Here is an 18,991-nt window from a genome sequence, read left to right as displayed (position 1 = left end):
TATGCAAAGAAAAAAAAAATATGCGTGAATTTTTACGATTTTTGCATGAACATTTTTTACGAGCGCTCTGTTATAACGAACAAATATTACGATCCCTTCGTTGGCGAGTTCGACTTCGACTGTATCTTTTACACGCAATGCAAATTAAATCGAAATTCAAAAATCAACAAAAACCACGTTCACATATATGCAAACGCATTATTTCTCAAAGCCAGAAAGGGTGAGAGCAAATTCTTAGATACAGATCATCAGGGTGTCTCTTTGGCATGTCACTGATTTTCCAAAAAATTTCCTTGTTCTGCAATTTTTGCTGACTATTAGGAAAATCTAGAGATTTCGAAATTGATTTCTTTTCTTTTCTTAGATTGTTTTTCATGACACGTGATGTTCCCCTTCTCATTAGATGTTCTGTATGTGTGATATGTGTGCGTTCGTATTTTATTAATCGGTTAAATTGGAATTTTTTTAGGCAAACTGAGAATTCCCTCCCTTCAAATATGTCAGCTCGGGGCGCCCCTGGGAACCCCCTAAATGACGAGCAAGGCCCGGCTCGTCAGAAGAAGGCTTCTTCTGCAAACTGCTGAGAACGAAAGAATTTGAAATGAGAAAATATTGAAACCGTGTAGTCCACCCCTCCGCGAAATAACCCTGCGAGAAGAGCAAAGTCAACGGCTTCTGCGGAGAGAAGACGGAAAAATAAACAGAGGCGTCGGCGCAGACGCACTGACGACCCACTCAGCATGTCCCCTCCCGTGCGCCCGGAATGGTCTCACCCGCCGACGCCATGGCAACACGACGTCATGATGGGGAGCGCATGCGCAGCGTCGCCAATCGGCGGTCGCGAAGACGGTGCTGCAGCGGGTCAGTAGTCCGACGCACATGGCGGATAGCAGAAGATGGGCGCGCCGCCGCCGCCCCTGAGCGACGACAACAGCCATCAGTCGTCCGGCATGGACGACTGAGCCGGACGCCGCTAACCCGACATGCAAGCGAAGAAGCGATACGTCCTGGTGCTCATGTGCTGCGCTTTCCTGGCCCTGGGGTACTTCGGATCCTCGCGCCTACGGCAACATGGCGCTGCCGGACGCCTAAGGACCCGGACACGGTCTTATCTGGAGGACGCCGGGCGAGGGTTCCCGGACGAAGACCTAGTGGTATCGCCGAAGCAGCGGCGGGCCGGCCTCCGGGCCACCCTCAAGTCCGGCAACTGCACCCTACACACGTGTTTTGACGCGTCCCGCTGCGCCCGGGACTTCCGGGTGTTCGTGTACCCGGACGACCCCCCCGTCAGCGCCACGTACCGCAAGATACTCTCCGTGATCCGGGACTCGCGCTACGCAACGCCCGATCCTGCCCGGGCGTGTCTGTTCGTGCTGGGCACCGACACGCTGGACCGCGACCCACTCAGCCCGGACTACGTGCCGGACATGCAAGCGCGCATCGACCGGGTGCCCCACTGGAACAACGGCCGGAACCATGTGATATTCAACCTCTATTCCGGCAGTTGGCCGGACTACGCCGAGCACAACCTGGGCTTTGACCTGGGCGAAGCCATCCTGGCCAAGGCCAGCATGTCGACCGGACACTTCCGGCCCGGATTCGACGTGTCGCTGCCCCTCTTCTCCAAGACGCATCCGGAGAGGGGCAGCGAGCGGGGCCACGTGGATCTGAGCCCCGGCACTAAGAAATACCTCCTTGTGTTCAAGGGCAAGCGGTACCTGTATGGTATCGGGTCCGAAACACGCAACTCCCTGTACCACTTGCACAACGGAAAGGATATTATTCTCCTGACCACTTGTAAACACGGCAAGAAATGGAAGGAGATGAAAGATCCCAGGTGCGAGCTCGAGAACAAGGAGTATGACAGGTGAGCCTTGACTTTGTTTACAATCACGGAAGGGGGGGGGGAGAAAGTGGACTCCTCCCGTCCCAATGTTTATTATTTAAACATCTATGAAGTTACTTCATAATTCCATCCCTGTAAGGCTTCAATGGTGCATTTTTTATCTATGCCACAATCCCACCTAGCCTATACCCCGGGCCCATCCCATTTTCGCGTCAATAAGTAAACATTTATTTTTATCTCCCAGGCATTGTTCCTATGGTACCCTTAGTATAGCTCCCCCCATGCATCCAGGGTTGAGGGGTTGCTGTGACATTCAGAAAGATTTCCTTATTTTTTTTCAATTTGCAGCATTGCAATTTTTTTTTGAAAATGATGCCTAATGTTTCTGTACAGCAGAAACTTCACCTAGGAGAGGGATGTGTATTTATATATTTTTTTCATAAACATAACCAATTATTTCATACATTTGTAATCACTCCTCAAATTGTTTTAAGCTATCCCTGAAATATGTATTATTGTTTATTACATAAAAACTAAATTTATTTGTATTTTAAAAAAACTATCGTTCAATATAAAATACTTTACGGGTGAGCAAAATCAATGATCATACATAGAAGGATAATAAAGCAAGTGCGCTAAGTACACTATAAAGTAATGCAGTAAAATACATTACAATGAATACCAATACAATGAAATAAACATTCAGTCCTATTTTAAACTAGTGGTACCCGCACGGCTTTGCCCGTAATAGAAAATTTAAAGGCCTTTTGGTTCGCCTGTATATTTACAAATAATGTATGGTGAATTTTCTCGTCAATTGGTTTGTGCCCATGTTACGGTTCCACGTTATGATAATTTCGTAATTTACTCATCCATTTTATGATATTTCTGTTCTTAAAATTAGAATAGAAAAAGAACCACATCAAATTTTCGAAAAATCGCTTCGAGGTGCGCACACCCATGCTACAAACTAACTTTGTGCTAAATTTCATGAAAATCGGCCAAACGGTCTAGGCGTTATGAGTGTTATAGAGATCCTGACAGACAGAGGGATTTTCAGCTTTATTATCAGTAAAGATAAAGCTGTCATACAATCGCTTAAATTGCATTGCAACAAAATTTGTTGCAATAAGTAAAATTTGTGGTACATTGAAGTTTGTTGTCGCTGAATTTCGCTGTTATAAAATGCTGCACTGTAACAGTACTGTACAGCAGATATTAATAATATTTATAACTGAAAGACTGATGATGATGATTTATGCTGCATGATCAGATGATTATTCTGATATATTTTTTAAATAGTGTAGCCTTGCCTTTTCCTTTGTAATGTGTCCAACTATGGAAATGCTTCCTTCTGGTCTCTTTAATCTACAATACAAGAACCCTCCAATCACAATGTTTGCATTTGGCTTAGATCCTTCTTTGCGAGCTTCAATATTGAAACTAGGCTCTGAACTTCTAATTGTATATATGGGAGATTCATTCCCTGTCTTAATGTTCATGCTACCTTGGACACACCTTTTGGTTCAGGCACATCAAGAATGTTTACCTGTTATTTAATTTCGTATTTAGAATGAAAAAGAAAAGTAAAATGCTTAATAGTAATTTTTATACACCAATGAAGCAATTTTTAGACTAGTAGGGACTTTCCCTAGCAATTATTACTCTAAATTCACTATCAATCTCATTCTTCACAAAATCAGTTAATAAACCCAAATCAGTCTTACCTACTGTACAGCTGAATTTCGTTGTCTTTCTCACAACTTAATAATATCCACAGGCGATGCTGATTATACAAGTGGAAACACAATATCCACATATTTATTTTTTGCGTTTGGAGTTTACTGTTTGAAATTTATCATATAATGTTGGTAAATCACTTTTGTTCTTCGTCATAACTAGCTGCAATAGGTCACGTACATACACTAGAATTAAAATGTTTTCTTTGGGGCCTTGGTAACCTAGCGGTATTGCTCAGCAACTGCTTGCTTGCATGGTTTCGATTCCCGCCTACTGCCCTGGGTGTTCTGATTTCTTTGTGTTGTAATGAATCTGAATTGTGCTATCTGTCTTGTGTCTGAGCAAAAGTCAAACTTCCACCTAAATGGGGCTCAGTCAAATGGAAGCCTCAAAAACAGATTAACGCCTTCGTTAACCTTGGGTGCACCAAGGGGCATCAGAAACAACAACAAAACGCTTTCTTTCCCAAACCTTTCTTTCAAATATTCTATGGCCTTGGCATAGTTTTCTACATTTGGTGACTACATTCGGTGGATCTGCGAACTGTAGCTTGTATTAAGTAGTGAAACTTATCTTTCAGTTTTCGTATTTTCATGCGTTTGCTCAAGTTCGGACCAAAAGTTTAACAATTTCGTTGGATTTCCATCAAATTTCCTGAGCTCAATTTTCGGTAGCTGGTACTGGGACACTGTTTCTGCACCTTGAACAGAATAGAGTGACATCTCTTCATAATTTCTCGGAGCTTGACCAGAAAATGTTCTCTTTACTTTGATTTTCGCAAAAAGAAATTTTCTGTCGTACTTTTCATTCACGCATATCGAATTCTTCTTCGTACTGTTTTTCAGTGCATGTTTCCTCTGATAATGATTCCAAGAATTCAGCGTCACATTCTTGTAATTGCTTATATTTATCCGAGTACAGTTGGAATTCAATTTGTTTTTCGCCCGTGTTTGCTTCACTTGATTCCGCTAAGTTATTGGAGTCATTAACTGCTCGCATAAAAGCACTTCAGAGAATCGAACGCTTCTGCTTTAAAATGTCCATTTTCCTTTGAGAAATACAAATTTACATGCCAATTCATACAAAGCCTCTGAAATCTTCAGATTTGCAAATCTGGCCAACTCTGAAAACATCTCAGATGTTAAATTTTAGTGTTTTTCAACAGTATTAATACATCCTGGAAATTGCATTATAAGCACTCTCCCTTCTGAATGGATATCTGGCTGAGGCAGTTTTCCCAGGATATCTTCGATGCTAATATTTGAAACATCGCAGGGTTTAAGCTGGGTTCACAAGGTCTTCAGCATAAAAGCTAAAATTGATGGAAAAATGTTAGCAAAATGCTAAAATGTTACACATTCTCATATATTTATATATGCCTCAGTGTGTTTCATCTCCAGTTGAAAATAAAATTCATATTTCATTTGTGACATCCTTGAAGAAATAAGTACAACAGCATTTTTTTTTAAAACATAAAATAAGAAAAAAGAAAACATGATTGGTGTTTCAGTCCCCTCCTCCTAATAAAGCTTGGGGGGACATAATGCTGGATAAGACTAATAGTTATTGAACTTAATTGTAGTTTAAACGTCTTAGCTATGATTTAAAAAAGATTAAGTTGATTATCGCCATGCACGCTTCCTCTCTGGGATCATACATTTCTTCGTTATTTAAAAAACTAATTTATTTTTTATTTGAGCAAAAAAGCGAAAATGCATTGCTTTATTTTCGCAATTCAGATAGTATTTTCGCATTATGCGAAAAATGCGACCGTAGCGGAAACCCTGAAATATCGTTATATATATATACAGTCAACCCTTGTTTATCGCGGTAAATTCGCTCCAGACTTTACCGCGATAGCTGAATTTCTACGAAGTAGGATTCTGTATTTATAAACCGAATATTTTCCTAATAAGAGCTCATAAAACTTACGACAATTTAAGTAGGTTTTTAACATAGAGCCGCGTATTAGACGTTAAACGCAGCATCCTTAGCCACCATTACACTTGTATTACTTAATATATTGCACAAAATATGAAAAAAATGAGATATATCAGAGGTAATAGATGGCTCATTTTTAATTATTGGGAATTAAACTAAACACACATATGCAGTACTTACACACTGCTACTCATCTATAAAAATAGCTCAACTTGTTCGATGATGAATTAAATGCCAGTCAGTGACCGTATGTGCCCCTGTTCTTCCTCTACAGTTATTAAAGGTATTATGTAGGGGAGAGGGGGGCACATGTGAACAAACCATATTTTACCCAGATAACATGAGGGAAAAAATCTGAAAAAAATTCATGTAGATGACAGCAGTAGTACTGTATGCTGCCTGAAATTTTCATGTTCCAGTTCTCAGAGTAAAAACACATTCAACAATATCTTTATTGTGATTTGAACTTTATTCATTTTGAAGTGGGATTTATAAAGTAAGTTTTTGTACTCTATTTTCAAAAAAAAAATTTGAAAGAAAAATTGCTTTTTATCAGATTAGGCTTAAGTTGTTATATGGGGCACATGTGAACACACTATGTAGGGGCAGGTGTGAACTGTTTACATGTGCCCCATACTGTTTTTTTTTTTTCAGTTATTTCAATTTCAAAAATTGTTTAATTTTATTTGATTAGGCTAATTAAGAAACATTGAATAATTAAAAATTTTAATAATTGAAGTTAGTATCAGCTGTATCGCGACTGTTTTGGAGGCTCCAAAAGTGATCGCGGTTTGTGGAGAGAAACAAGTTGAACAAAATGTTTCAGGCGAGAGAGGTGAACTTGTATCATTTTGTGGTATAGTTAATGCAATGGGAAACACTGTACCTCCTGTTTTTGTATTCCCAAGAAAAAGATACAAAGATATTTTCTTAAATGGAGCACCATCAGAAAGCTTAGGGTTAGTATCCAAAACTGGATGGATGACAGCAGATATCTTCCTAGAAGTTGTAAAACACTTCCTAAAGTAGTCCTGCTGTATCGCAGGAAATCCTGTTTTGCTTCTACTTGATAATCATGAAAGTCATATCAGTTTGAATGTAATATTATTTTGCCATGGGAATGGAATAATTGTTCACATCGCTTACAGTCTTTGGATGTAAGTGTTTATGGTCCCTTTAAATCTGCACTGAAAACTTCTTTCAATGACTGGTTGACATTACACCCAGGAAAAAGAATAACTATATATGAAATTGGTCAGTGTTCTTCACCAGCTTCCACAGCAGCCTTTACATCCAAAAATATTAAATCGGGTTTTTCTAAACCAGGAATTTGGCCGTTATCTCGCCTTGCTTTTACTGACGCTGATTTCATCCCAACTCAAATAACAAGCTTAATGCCAGTTAATCTTGAGGATGCCTCCACCAGCTGCAATGTACATTCAAGTCCTACCCCAGAATGTGTGAGACCATTGCCTAGAATAGAATTTCACGATTCCACTCTAGGGAAAAGTAAGCAGCGTCAAAAAAGAAAATCAAGAATTTTAACAGACACCCCCGAAAAAGATATTATTGTCAAAGCTATGGAAGAAAAAGCAGAGAAAATGAAGATAAAATGTGAAAGAGTTACAAAGAAAAGAAAGTTAGAACTTGCTGAACTGTTGAAAAAGGAGCAGTCAAAGGTTGTAGTCAGTGACTCCGAGTCCGACATTAGCTTTGAAGAGAGTAGCCATCAAGAAATTTGTGCTGAAGTCAACCTTGCACCAGAAAATTTAGCTATGAATGACTTTGTCCTCGTAGAATTCACTACAAAAAAGACAAAAATTCACTATGTTGGCCTTATCGAGAAAATGGAGAGTGATGAAGCAAATGTTAAATTCATGAGGAAGCAGAAGAAAGAAACCTTTGTATTTCCAGAAACAGATGATACATCGATGGTAAACACTGATGATATTCTGCTAAAATTACCACCACCTACAATTTTAGGTAGCACATATCGAGCTGCTTCTTCAGTTTATTTTTCTGTAAAACTTGAAGGCTATAATATTCGTTGAATCAAGTTAATTTATTATGTACTCAATATTTATATTTTCATTGTGTTCATTAATGTGTAATAAAGAGTACTTAAAGATATGCTTAGGTGCATTTTATACCATTTATCATTTATGTATATGTTCACTTGTGCCCCAGGTGTGTTTACAACTGCCCCCCCACCGGGGCAGATGTGAACAAAATGTAACATATTTTAGAATTAATTTTTAGGTTGGAATATACTCTTGTAGAAGGGGAATAACTGCATGAAAATATTAGCAAATGTTTGATTTATCATATTTAGCACCTTTTTCTTTTTTATCTCAAATCAATAATGAAAAATATAGAAAAATGTCGTTTTTGTTCACATGTGCCCCCCTCTCCCCTATACAACTTAAGAATCTAATTCAGTGATTTATGCTTTCCAGTTAGCATTTAACGGTTAAAATTAGACCTAGCGATTCCCAACACTTTCTTCGGCGATTTTATACTTTCACTCCCTTAACCAGGGTTGGCAAGATTCTGCCGAGGCGGTTAAAACCACTGGTAGAAACCGGTTAAGGCTGCTCTTCAGTGGGAAAGAAAAACGATCTCGCTTGAAAATGGGCTTTTTCTTTAAACGAAAGCAATGTTCATCAGTGAAGTGATTGACACTTCAACAACCAATAGAACGAGCTGTGGCCGATGAAAGTGTGGATCATGTGACCTGTCACATTTTGCAGGGGGACAGACCGGACGCTCCCCTGCTGTGCAGAGTAGTCGAAGGAGGTAATAGCCGACGGCGAAATGAAACCGCAGCTTTTTACAGACCCTTCCAAGGAAATTCTAGTTCTTTCCCTCTTGAGTCTTGACTACATAGGTAAAAGAAAAATAACTCAGTGTAAAAGGCGCGGCATTTTGCAATCCCGCTTGTGATATTAATTTATTTGCATTCGCACTAAAATTAATTTTTGAAACGAAGATTTTTTTCCCCATTAATACGGTTCCTGATCTCATCTAGGAAAAATTAACGAATGAATGAATATTTGCAATAAATAAATTTATAAATTCGTTTTATTTTTAGAAAAATGTTCGTTATTGAAAATTGATAATATCAAAAAAGGAAGGAAAAAAAAGATAGCCTGCATGACCACACTGAATTTTAACGAAATGAACTCCAAATTCTAACCAAAAAATATTCTTTAAAAATGGATGATCCTACTTAATAAATTTGAAAAATCGAGTGCCGAATAAAAGTGGGGACTAACTAGTTATCGGTTGGCGAAATTCTTTCACTTCCTCTGCCTGTTTGCCACTCTCCCCAACCCCATCCGAGTTAGCAGAAAACATTCTTAAAAATGAAACTAGATCCTCTTTGCATAGTTAATACTTGATTGTACAATAAACATTAATGCCACTAATTAGTTACATTAACCTTTATTTGAACTGATAATATTTATATTTTAGTGCTAAATTAAATACTACTTTGTTGGTTAGTTACCTGTTTTACAAATGTAGTGGCGACTAGAAAAAAATGTGGCTACTATAAATACCTTTTCTCACCACTGGTGACCAGAAAATTCCCCTAATCTTTATCTTTGAATCCTTTTCTTTTTGAAAAAATATTTATTTATTTATCTAAGTACTATATGCAGATGAGAAGGCTACGATAGCATTTCTCAAGGGGTTGTTATGGTGAAAGTTCTTTCAAATTGAGCATAACAACGGCAAAGTCGCGGACGGCTACGGATAAGGATTTCCTGAATTTGAAAAATTAAAGATTTTTCTCTGATCTTTGTATGCAAGGGTGCTCACCCTGCTCCAAGCTCAAAGGCAAAAATCACTCCTTCCCCCACTCTCAATGTTTGTAAACTATCTTGCGTTGAAATTTTGCAATAAAACTAAACCTAGCACTTTTAGAGTCTCAGATTCCCAGTTACTAAATTCGGAAAAATACATGAGGTATTACATGCACTATATGACCAAAAGTATTGGGACACTTTCAAAAATTCACAATTTTACGGATTTCTCAAAAAATAAAAGACCAATTGCTCTCTGCTCTGTAATTTTTTTCTCATGAAAAGTATACTCCAGACGTCAAATCCAATAACAATTAAGTCTGCTATTCATTTAGGGGACCAGCAACAAATAATCTGTTCTTATCATGAATCACTCTATAACAATGGCAGGAAAGTGTTGCCAGTTTGCTAACAATTCCTTACCATTCGTCGCCTATCCTAGAATTATAGAAATTCGGCTCATTAGATTGCTGATAACTTTTTAAAATTTAAAGAAATTGCGGTGGAATTTTTTTCATGGATTGTAGGATGTATCTGAGCTTTGAATTATGAACGTTATAAATTGCTATCTTTCGTGTCTGCGCAGTGAGAAATTAATAGCTTTAACTGTTCATATTTCAACAAATTTTCAATATTTTAACTTCAAATTTTATTATTATGTTTCTCTAAAATGCTGTCAAATATTTTAAAAGTTGAGTAACGTTTGACGAAATACTCTGCGTAATATAAGGCGAAAACCTTCAAAAAAATTTTGCATTTTTGAAAGAAATGCTTATATTTCCATGGGTATAAGAGATACTTTCACAAAAATAAAAAAATAAGTTTTTGATAGATTTTTAACTCATTTCTGAAAATTATAGCTTATTCCCAGCAATTTGCAATGAAAAATTATCAAAAAACTTTTTTACTCAATTTGTTGTCGGTCCCCTAAATGAATAGCAGACTTAATTTTTATTGGAAAATGACAACTAGAGTATACATTTTATGCGAAACAAATTATAGAGCAATTGGACTATTATTTCTCGAGAAATCCCTAAACATGTGAATTTTTGAAAGTGTCCCAATGCTTTTGGTCATATAATGTATATAGTGCTTCTACTTCAACGCATTGAGTTTTTATTAAAATTTTCTAATAAGTCTTGTGAGTGTCTGATCCTCGTTAGTTGTCATAATAAATATTAAGGGTTGTACTTTTTCTCAGGAGGCACGAAAATATTACCTACATGTATATCTGCCTGAAAAAAAAAAAAAATCTCGAAATACTTAGATGAAAAAAAATCTCAACGCCTCGCTCTGCCAGATTTTAAAGTTTTTATCGCTCTGCCTCGTTTTCATGCATCTTGCATTTAATGAATCAATAATAAAAAATAAAAAAAAGGGCAAGAAACAGATTTGCAGGAAATACATAAAGTTGAAACAAAAATGAAAATGAACAGCTTACATTTAGGAAAGCAATTATAGGTACAAGTAAGGGTTCACAATTAAAAAAAAAAAACAAGACAAACTTTTTCTTTTAAGTTCTGTGTTACGCACTTCTGTGCCGAAAAATTATCGTATCCTGTCTTCAGTCACAGAATAAAATGAATGTTCTAATCCAATGATTATCAAGTAATTTTCATTCGTATAGAACAAAAATCTTTTTTGAGATCCCACATTTTCTATTCTATTGACTCCTAGTAATATGTAAATACAGCGAGAGAAAGGATTTAGCTTCTTGTTTAGGAGAGGGAACCATTTCTATATTTAATTAACATGATCTTTATCGTAAGCATACTATTTACTCAGAAATACTCCCTATTTTCCCAAGCACTCTGTTTGGGGGCTATGCCTTTTAATTTTCTCGAAAATAAAAATTTTCAAAATGCACTTTTAGACGATCTCTGGTAGTATTTGGAAGTAAGTAAGAGGTCCTGTGATCTTCCACCAGCAAATTTTTGAACTTGAAACGCCAAAAACACAATTTCAGGTTCTTCAATTCTGTTAGGAAACGGGGAGTTCGGAAGCTTTCCCCGGAATTTTTCGAAATAGTCTAAAAACGCAGTCTTAGTGTGATGTTGGGGGGGAGGCAAAATTTTTAAAGTGTTATAAACATGATTGTAGGCCATCTTTAATAACGTTGGGGACATGCAGGTTTTTGAAATCCAAAAATGCAATTTTAGACGACTTTTTTTTTTTTTTATGGTCAAAGAAGGACTTTTCACAAACTCCCTTCCCGAAATTTTTTGAAACTAAAGCCATAAAAACGAAATTTAAGACGATCTTTAATGATGTTTTTTGAAGGGAGGGGGGGGGGGTGCTTATATGACCTGAAAACCTTTATGCCTGTAGTTAATTTTTTCTACATTGTATTAAAATGCTGATCTAGCTTCTGAGAATGAAAATAGAAAACAGTGAAAACTTGTAACCCCCATTCTATATTGTTCACATTTTAGTTAGATTTGTCGGCAACATAAGGCTGAAAACGTCATTAAAACTAATACATACAATGCTTAGTAATTCTACCACGGTGTGTTTTTTACATTAACTGAATCATATTAAATTGCTAATATATTTTTCATGATTTTCTATGTATTTAATGAGTATGTTGGTGTACGGAATGTTTTCCGCAATTGAATTTTCCACCTCCCAAACCTTCTAAAGAAATTTGACGAGTCTGGCTCTTAAAGACACAAATAATTTTCAAAAATGTTTGTTGAGCTGTGGAAAGCACTTTATGTGTGTACCATTTGTAGTAACATAAAACACATGTAAAACGATGCAAAATACCCAGTATCTGGAATACGATTTAATCTATATATAAAAATATTTTTCTACTGGAAGGGAAAAATGTCAACTTTTCGCATTCGACAGCATTGTAACAATGTTCATTATATTGTAAATAAACAATTTGACTCAGAAATATTCCTTTCAAATCTATTTCTTTTCAAACCACAAATTTGAAAAAAAAGCAGATGTTGCGAATTTAACAGCTAATAGCACGCATCTACATGGATTCACTTTCAAAAGCACTTGATTCTTCACGAAAGCCTTAGGAAAAGAGGAAAGAAGAAAGGACGTCCAGCGGAGGTCATTGAGGGGAACTAATGAGAGGGTAATAAATCTTACACCCCATTAGCACTTACCCCTCAAAAAGGGGAGGTTTCTAATATAGGGCGGGGCAAATGCAAAAAGTGAACGTATTTTGAAATTTTTTTCAATAGTTAGAACATGATATTTGTTTAAAAAATGGTCGCATTATTTCAAACAAGATCTCAAAAGAGAGCTGAAAATATTTTGCGTGTCAGGGCGTTCTTAAAATTTCGATAGCACGAGTTGCAGATGTTTTACAGAGCGAAATGTCCAACAGTACCTCGTTTTCGAAGAAATTCATTTTTTCTCGAATTTTAAAAAATCGGAGAATGGACACATCAAAAAAGTAAGAACTAAAAGAAACAGACATGGTCTTGAAAAATACTCAGAAAAAAAACCGGATCCGAAAACTTCACAGGAATTTGTAAAACGATCTCCATCTTTCTCCGTAGGTTAACATTAGATCCGAATCTTTCAGACTCTCAGTGAAGAGCACCCTTAAAACCGGCATGTCAAAAACCACTTTCTGCCACATTTGCGGCAGAAATTGGTAAAAACTCACAAAATGACAAAAAATTAATTACTGACATACAATGGAAAATGCATGGAAAAACATAATTAGTTGTTAACCCCAAAACACACTTTAATTACAGTATCTTCACAGTTGAAACTGAAAGTGACATTGTTTTAACCCTGCAGTTGCCTATTAGAAAAGGTGTTTTATAAAATCTAAACAGTTTCTCAATTTAATGTGCACAAACAAGAAATTTTAGAATATTCTTGCTACAGAAGAACTATTAGGCAATGCATCAAGAAACAAGCAATGTTTGTGAAACTTTCATCTATTGTATATTTTTCTAAACTGTTCCACCATATAGTAACTGGGGTAATGGTAAAAATTTGACTGGAAGATAGATTTTGAGAAATAGGGCCATATGGCCAATTTATTTTATAAAGCTGTGACATAGCGACAAAATCTACGCAATATAGGCAAGTAAAATTCTGGCACTTTCTTGAAGCACACAATAATTTCAATCACAAGTAATTTAGGCGAAGCATATAAACAAACAAATTACAATCAGTGATGCCTGTTTAATTTTGTATGTCACTCCTATTTCCTGAGCACCTGTATTATTTCTCGTCCTTTGTTCTATTAATCCAAATTTTTCGAGCATCTGCAGTTGAAAAGTTCCTTTCTGAACTAAATCAAGGGCACTAGCATAGGATTTTATTTTTTAAAATGATGAAATGAAGTTTCATTTTTTAGTTAACTCAAACAAATATCAGTTAATAATTACAGTGCCCGCCACTAATAAAATCACTGGATTATAAAATCAGCCGCTTTATAGAATCAAATCTGGAAGAACAGAATCATTTCTATATCAAAACATGTTAGGTTTATCCTTTAATAAAATCATCCTCGCCGTTTTATAAAATCAAACTTTTGGAGAGCATATGTTAATTCTTCTCTGTATAGAACCAGGATTTTATTTTTTCTTCCAAGAATTTAAAACATTGCAGTACTATAAAATAACGAAGTCCACATAAACAAAAAAAATAAAAGTGAAGGTTGTACATTTTTTTAGGGGGGGGGGGGAGTTGAATTAAAAAAAAAAGAAGAAGAATGAAGCAGTCTCAAGAGAATTGTTTCAGAGCCGTATATTTAGTTGGTGCTGCCTGTTTCCACTTCACAGAACTGTTTCGACATGCAGCCCTGCTCACTCACCACTGAGTCAATCAGTTCGTGCTCATTCAGCTATCTACAGGGGTTAACAGTACATTTTTACAATTGATTTAAAATTGTTAGCTAGCAAGTCATGACGACTTGAGTGTGAAAGATAAATTCGAAATTTTGAATTAGTATGACAAGCTTCCTAAATGTAGTTAGTGTGATTCTGCAATTAAATTAGGGATTTCTCAATCTTTACTTTCAAATTTTCCTATTCAAACAACAATAAGTCAATATTTTAAGACCCTTGAGAAATTTTAAAAATGTACCTTATGTAAGTTAAAATGTCAACTGTATTTTGCAACTGAACTAAAATAATACAATACAATTAGACTAAAAATAAAATACAACTAATCGTAATTTATTTCTTTTTTAGAGTATTTATACTTAAAAACCTTTTATTTTTTTCAGTGCATGAGTGCCGGTTTATAAAATCAGCCGCTTTATAAAATCAAATGTCCTCAGAACGAATGTGATTTTAATAAGCGGCGGGCACTGTACTTTAGTTATTAAAGATGATTTTATGTTTTTGCCAGTTTCTGCCAGTTTTTACCGGTTATAACCAGTTTCTGCCTCTGGCATGGCAAAAACTAGTTTCTGCCGGCAGAAAGCCAACCCTGCCCTTAACTAGTACAACGACAGCTCCTCAGAAGAGCTTACCTTACTTAAAAGACATATTTTTGTCGGAGAAAGTTTATATGAGCGCCTAAAAAAGGCTAATTACTATATTTGAGAAAAAAAAACAACATAAAAACAGCGATGTAGTGAAACCGCAAAAGTCGAAGCGAGAAGTAGCGAGGGATGACTGTTAATGAATTCGTTTTTAGAGGAGTTAAAACTCTTCAGGCACTGTATTTCTACCTCATTATCAGAACACTCTGTAATGACAGGTACATATTTATAGAAAGTACGCCGGCTTGAGCTTTTTCCACTCAAAGGGAATTGAGCTAAAACTAAATCCCCTTCTTTAAGGTCCTAGGTCTGAACTATTTCAACTTCATCTAAGATTTCACAATATCCATCTGATGAGCTATCATCTAGTTTAAAAGAACTGCAACTCTCTTCAGTCTCAAAGTTTTTATTTTTTTATTCTTTTGTTTTTGTTTTTCAACTGCAGTTTCCCAGCTTTTTTGCTTATCTCAATTTTTTTCTTTTTCGCCATTTCTTCAAATTTCTTTTTTCAGGGGTGTCGGTTGCAATGCAACTACATGACTTTTTGATCGGTCTAACTTTTTTCCTTGATGCAGCTTTCGGAAAACCTTTGAAAATTTTAGGGCTTAAAAAGGTGTAATTTTTTCTTTCCTTGGAATAATTCTGAACCTAATTCAGAATTAAATTTGTCTTGGGCTATTCAGAATCTAATTCTGCTTGGTCATTGCAGTCTTTAACTTCAACCGTTTCTCTGTCTGTAACTTGACTCAATTTGAAGTCATCCTCTGTGAAGACTTCTCTATCAAATGGATTGATACCAGTTTTGCAAAAACCACTCTTAATATTCGATGGTGTCATTAAACGGTCATGTGTTATTCCAACACAATTTTGTAAATCGTCATGGGAATGCCATGATGATGAACCAACCATGAATCGACAGCAGCATTGTAGTTTAATTTGAATGAGGAATAATTGCCCACATCTAGTGGCTGAAGTTTGTTGGTAGTGTGAGGGAGGAGGATCATAACTATAGTAACAGTGTGTAACCATACTTTTAATGAGGGGGTCAACCTCACAGTATCGAGTAATTCCCATTCCTCCTACAGAGCAGTTTCCAACTCTGGTAGTAGTCAACGATGACTGCTCTATGGGGACGCCATTATCGTCAATTAAAATGAAAGCAGGAACCATTGATAATGCGTACAGTCTCAAAGTTAGGTTTAAGACTACATACCAATACCGTATAGCTGCCACAGAACCCCATCTGTGGATGTGCAAGGCCTTTGCCAGATCCCAATGAAATCCTTCTCTAGACCATGATACTTCCATTTCAGAATGTGTGATGTTTTGAGGCTAGTTACGTGTGCTAGAACTGGACGATATCAGAATTTTAATACTGTGATATATCGCTCTCCAGATATCGATATTTTCATAGAAGAATTCAAAATTTTCCGGGGGAAGGGGCAAAAAAGTTAGTTTAGTGAATATTACATCAAAAAACAAGAAATACTACCAAATATAATAAAAACAATTGTTTCTCTAATTTAAAACTTTCCTGTTGGGAGGGGGCATACACATATGAAATATACCTTTACTAATTTATATGCCACTAGCTGCATTATCCAGTGTTGCTCGATCTACCTCGAAAATAAAAGTTTTTTCTAGTTGCAGCATGGTGAATTGTCTAGGTGCAGCATGGAATCATTTCGTTTTCTGGCGAAACCCACCTAGGTGGTCCATCACTGCCGTGCTAAGCACAGAAGTGGTATCTGCACATTTTATCAAAATTGAGTTATTGTCAGCAGGTGGTCGTTAGTAATTTAATATACCTAAATCTCAAGTTTTTTGGCGATTTGTGAACTCGAAATATTAAATGCTTTAAGAAAAAAGTTGTAACTGCAAATTTGCTTAGTTTGCTAAGTTAATTTGAACCTAAGTGACAAATACTAAGCCTTTAAAGTGGTATCTGCGCTGTTCCCACTTTTTTCCTTAGTAATTTGTAGATACAACTTTTATACCTTAGTAAAGCAGCTAATAATTTAGCAGTTTATTGTAACAGAGTACTAAAATTAATTTATCGTTAAATAGTTGATAAAAACACATTTCATTCTACGGCTAATTATTTTTTATTTAAGTATCATCTGCTGTCAAAATCATCTTTATGCTGGGTAAAAATGAATCTGGAAAATAAAAGATAAATGATAATCAGCACATTCTTTGAATATAAAAAACAGAAAATTATTATGATTTACATTTTTAAATGTCAAAAATATTGAAAAATGATATTTTTCAGGAGGTAGATTTCGTTAGATTTGTATTTACAAAATAAAGTGCGGAAGCTAAGTCCAAGTAAAGCAGAGAATTTTTTAAAGATACATTAAGTGCGGTTCACTAAGCTATTTTTGTTGTATCTGTGCAGATACCCCTAAAAATGCTTAAGTAATAGTCACTTATGGTGAAATTAACTTCGCGTATGAAAAGATTTTGAAGAGAAAATTTGTCGTAACTGCATTCATTAATTTTAAATTAAGACTTTTACAAAATTACGCTCTTATGTAGATTAGGTACTAGAGAGGTACCGAGTACTCGGTAACTACTCGGTACTCGGCCTACTCGGCCAATTTGCCGAGTACTTGGTACTCGGCCAAATTCTGATCAGATACTCGGCCAATACCGAGTAGTTGCAAAAAATTGAATACTGTCCAAGACAGATACTAAAATTTATATATAAAAAAAGAGCAAGCATTATATTCTGCAATCATTTACAATTAAAATTTATAAGTCAAATTTAAATTTTGAGAATAATGTAGTTTGTAATGCTTCAATGGAATAAATCTTTATTTTAACGTCCCCAAAATTAATAAAAGACATTTATTAAAAATTATGCAAAAGAGATAAGTATAGAAAATATGAAATTTTTATATTACAAATGGATTTTTGCTACAAACAAAAATTAGTTATAAAAAATATAAAAATACCGTTGCTTAAAAAATAAAAGGAAATAAAACAACGTTAAAAGCACAATGCAGGAACAATGCAGACACGTGTTTTGGCGTTACAAGGAATTCCTTTTTCAATGCACAAAATGGGAGCTCGTGGATTTAAAGGCATCCGACAAAAGTCGAATTTTTTTGTCAAATGTCTTTACGTTCTTTAGCTCACATGTTATGCACTGAAAAAGAAGTTCCTTGTAACAGCGGGGGGGGGGGGGGGGGGGGGGGCAGAAACACGTGTCTGCAGTGTTCCTGCACATTTGTTTTATCTGCTTTTAAAAATTATTTATGTTTGGCGTACTAGAACTATTAATTGATTGGTGTTTTAATTCCAACTTCGATAATAATCATACCTTTTATTTATTTATTTTTAATTTTAAAAATAATTTTTCTGTAAAATTGTTGACACTAACAAAATTGTTTATATAATGCATAGTTAAATTTCAGCAGGAATTTAGTTTTAAAAACTACCATATAGACAAGGAGGTCTGTACTACTATTCCAATAAGTTCAAAATTCATCACATGTGTGTCGGTGGTTCTTCTTAAAACATAATTGGTACTTGATAACTCGGCCGAGTAGTGAAAGGCAGAGTACTCGGCTACTCGGCCAAAGTGCTACTCGGTACGTCTCTATTAGGTACCTATATAAGTTATTTGCCAAACAACTACTGTGAGTTGAACATTTAATTAAGTCACAAATCAAAGAAACGTGTGGTAAAACTTTAATCATGAATTTCTCATTTTGTGCTCCACTGCAGATACAACTTTTGCGCTTATCACGGCAGATCAGTACAGACTCCATTGGGACGAAAAAAACTTATGTGAATTCCTGAGCATCAGAGGATCGCTGGGCCATGTTTGGAAAAAATCGGACAAACTGGATCTGCCAATAAACTGATTGGGAAAATCCTTGTGGGGTGTATTCGAACCCCTCCCCTTCCTTCATAGGTAGGCGAAAAACCCCATGACAATTCCTGACATCAAAGAACCGCTGTATCAAATTTGGCGAAAATCCTTCGAAAACTGGATTCATAAAAGGAAACCCCTGGTGGGAGGGGGGAGAGGGGTTCTTGAGTGCGAACGAAAACCACCCTATGTGAATTCTTGAGCATCAAAGGACCTCTCTACCATATTTGGCAAAAAATCTGACTCAAAGTGAATTTGCATTAATAAAATCGTCATTTGGGTAATTGAAATATGTATTACATATGAAA

The 18,991-nt window shown here is 36.0% G+C and overlaps 1 protein-coding gene across 1 annotated transcript in view; it reads left to right on the top strand.

Moving 5' to 3' along the window:
* Positions 1-888: 888 nt before the first annotated feature.
* LOC129230506 (exostosin-1-like) overlaps positions 889-18,991 on the top strand; it is a 488,007-nt gene continuing 469,904 nt past the window's right edge. The window contains exon 1 of the mRNA XM_054864907.1: positions 889-1,867. Coding sequence (XP_054720882.1) covers positions 984-1,867 — 884 coding nt within the window. The 5' untranslated portion in view covers positions 889-983. The remainder of the gene's footprint in view (positions 1,868-18,991) is intronic.

The sequence above is a fragment of the Uloborus diversus genome, chromosome 9 (genome assembly GCF_026930045.1).
Source record: "Uloborus diversus isolate 005 chromosome 9, Udiv.v.3.1, whole genome shotgun sequence".
NCBI lineage: Eukaryota > Metazoa > Arthropoda > Arachnida > Araneae > Uloboridae > Uloborus > Uloborus diversus.
The sequence above is the reverse complement of the archived record's forward strand: the minus strand, read 5'-3'. Positions and strand labels throughout refer to the sequence as shown.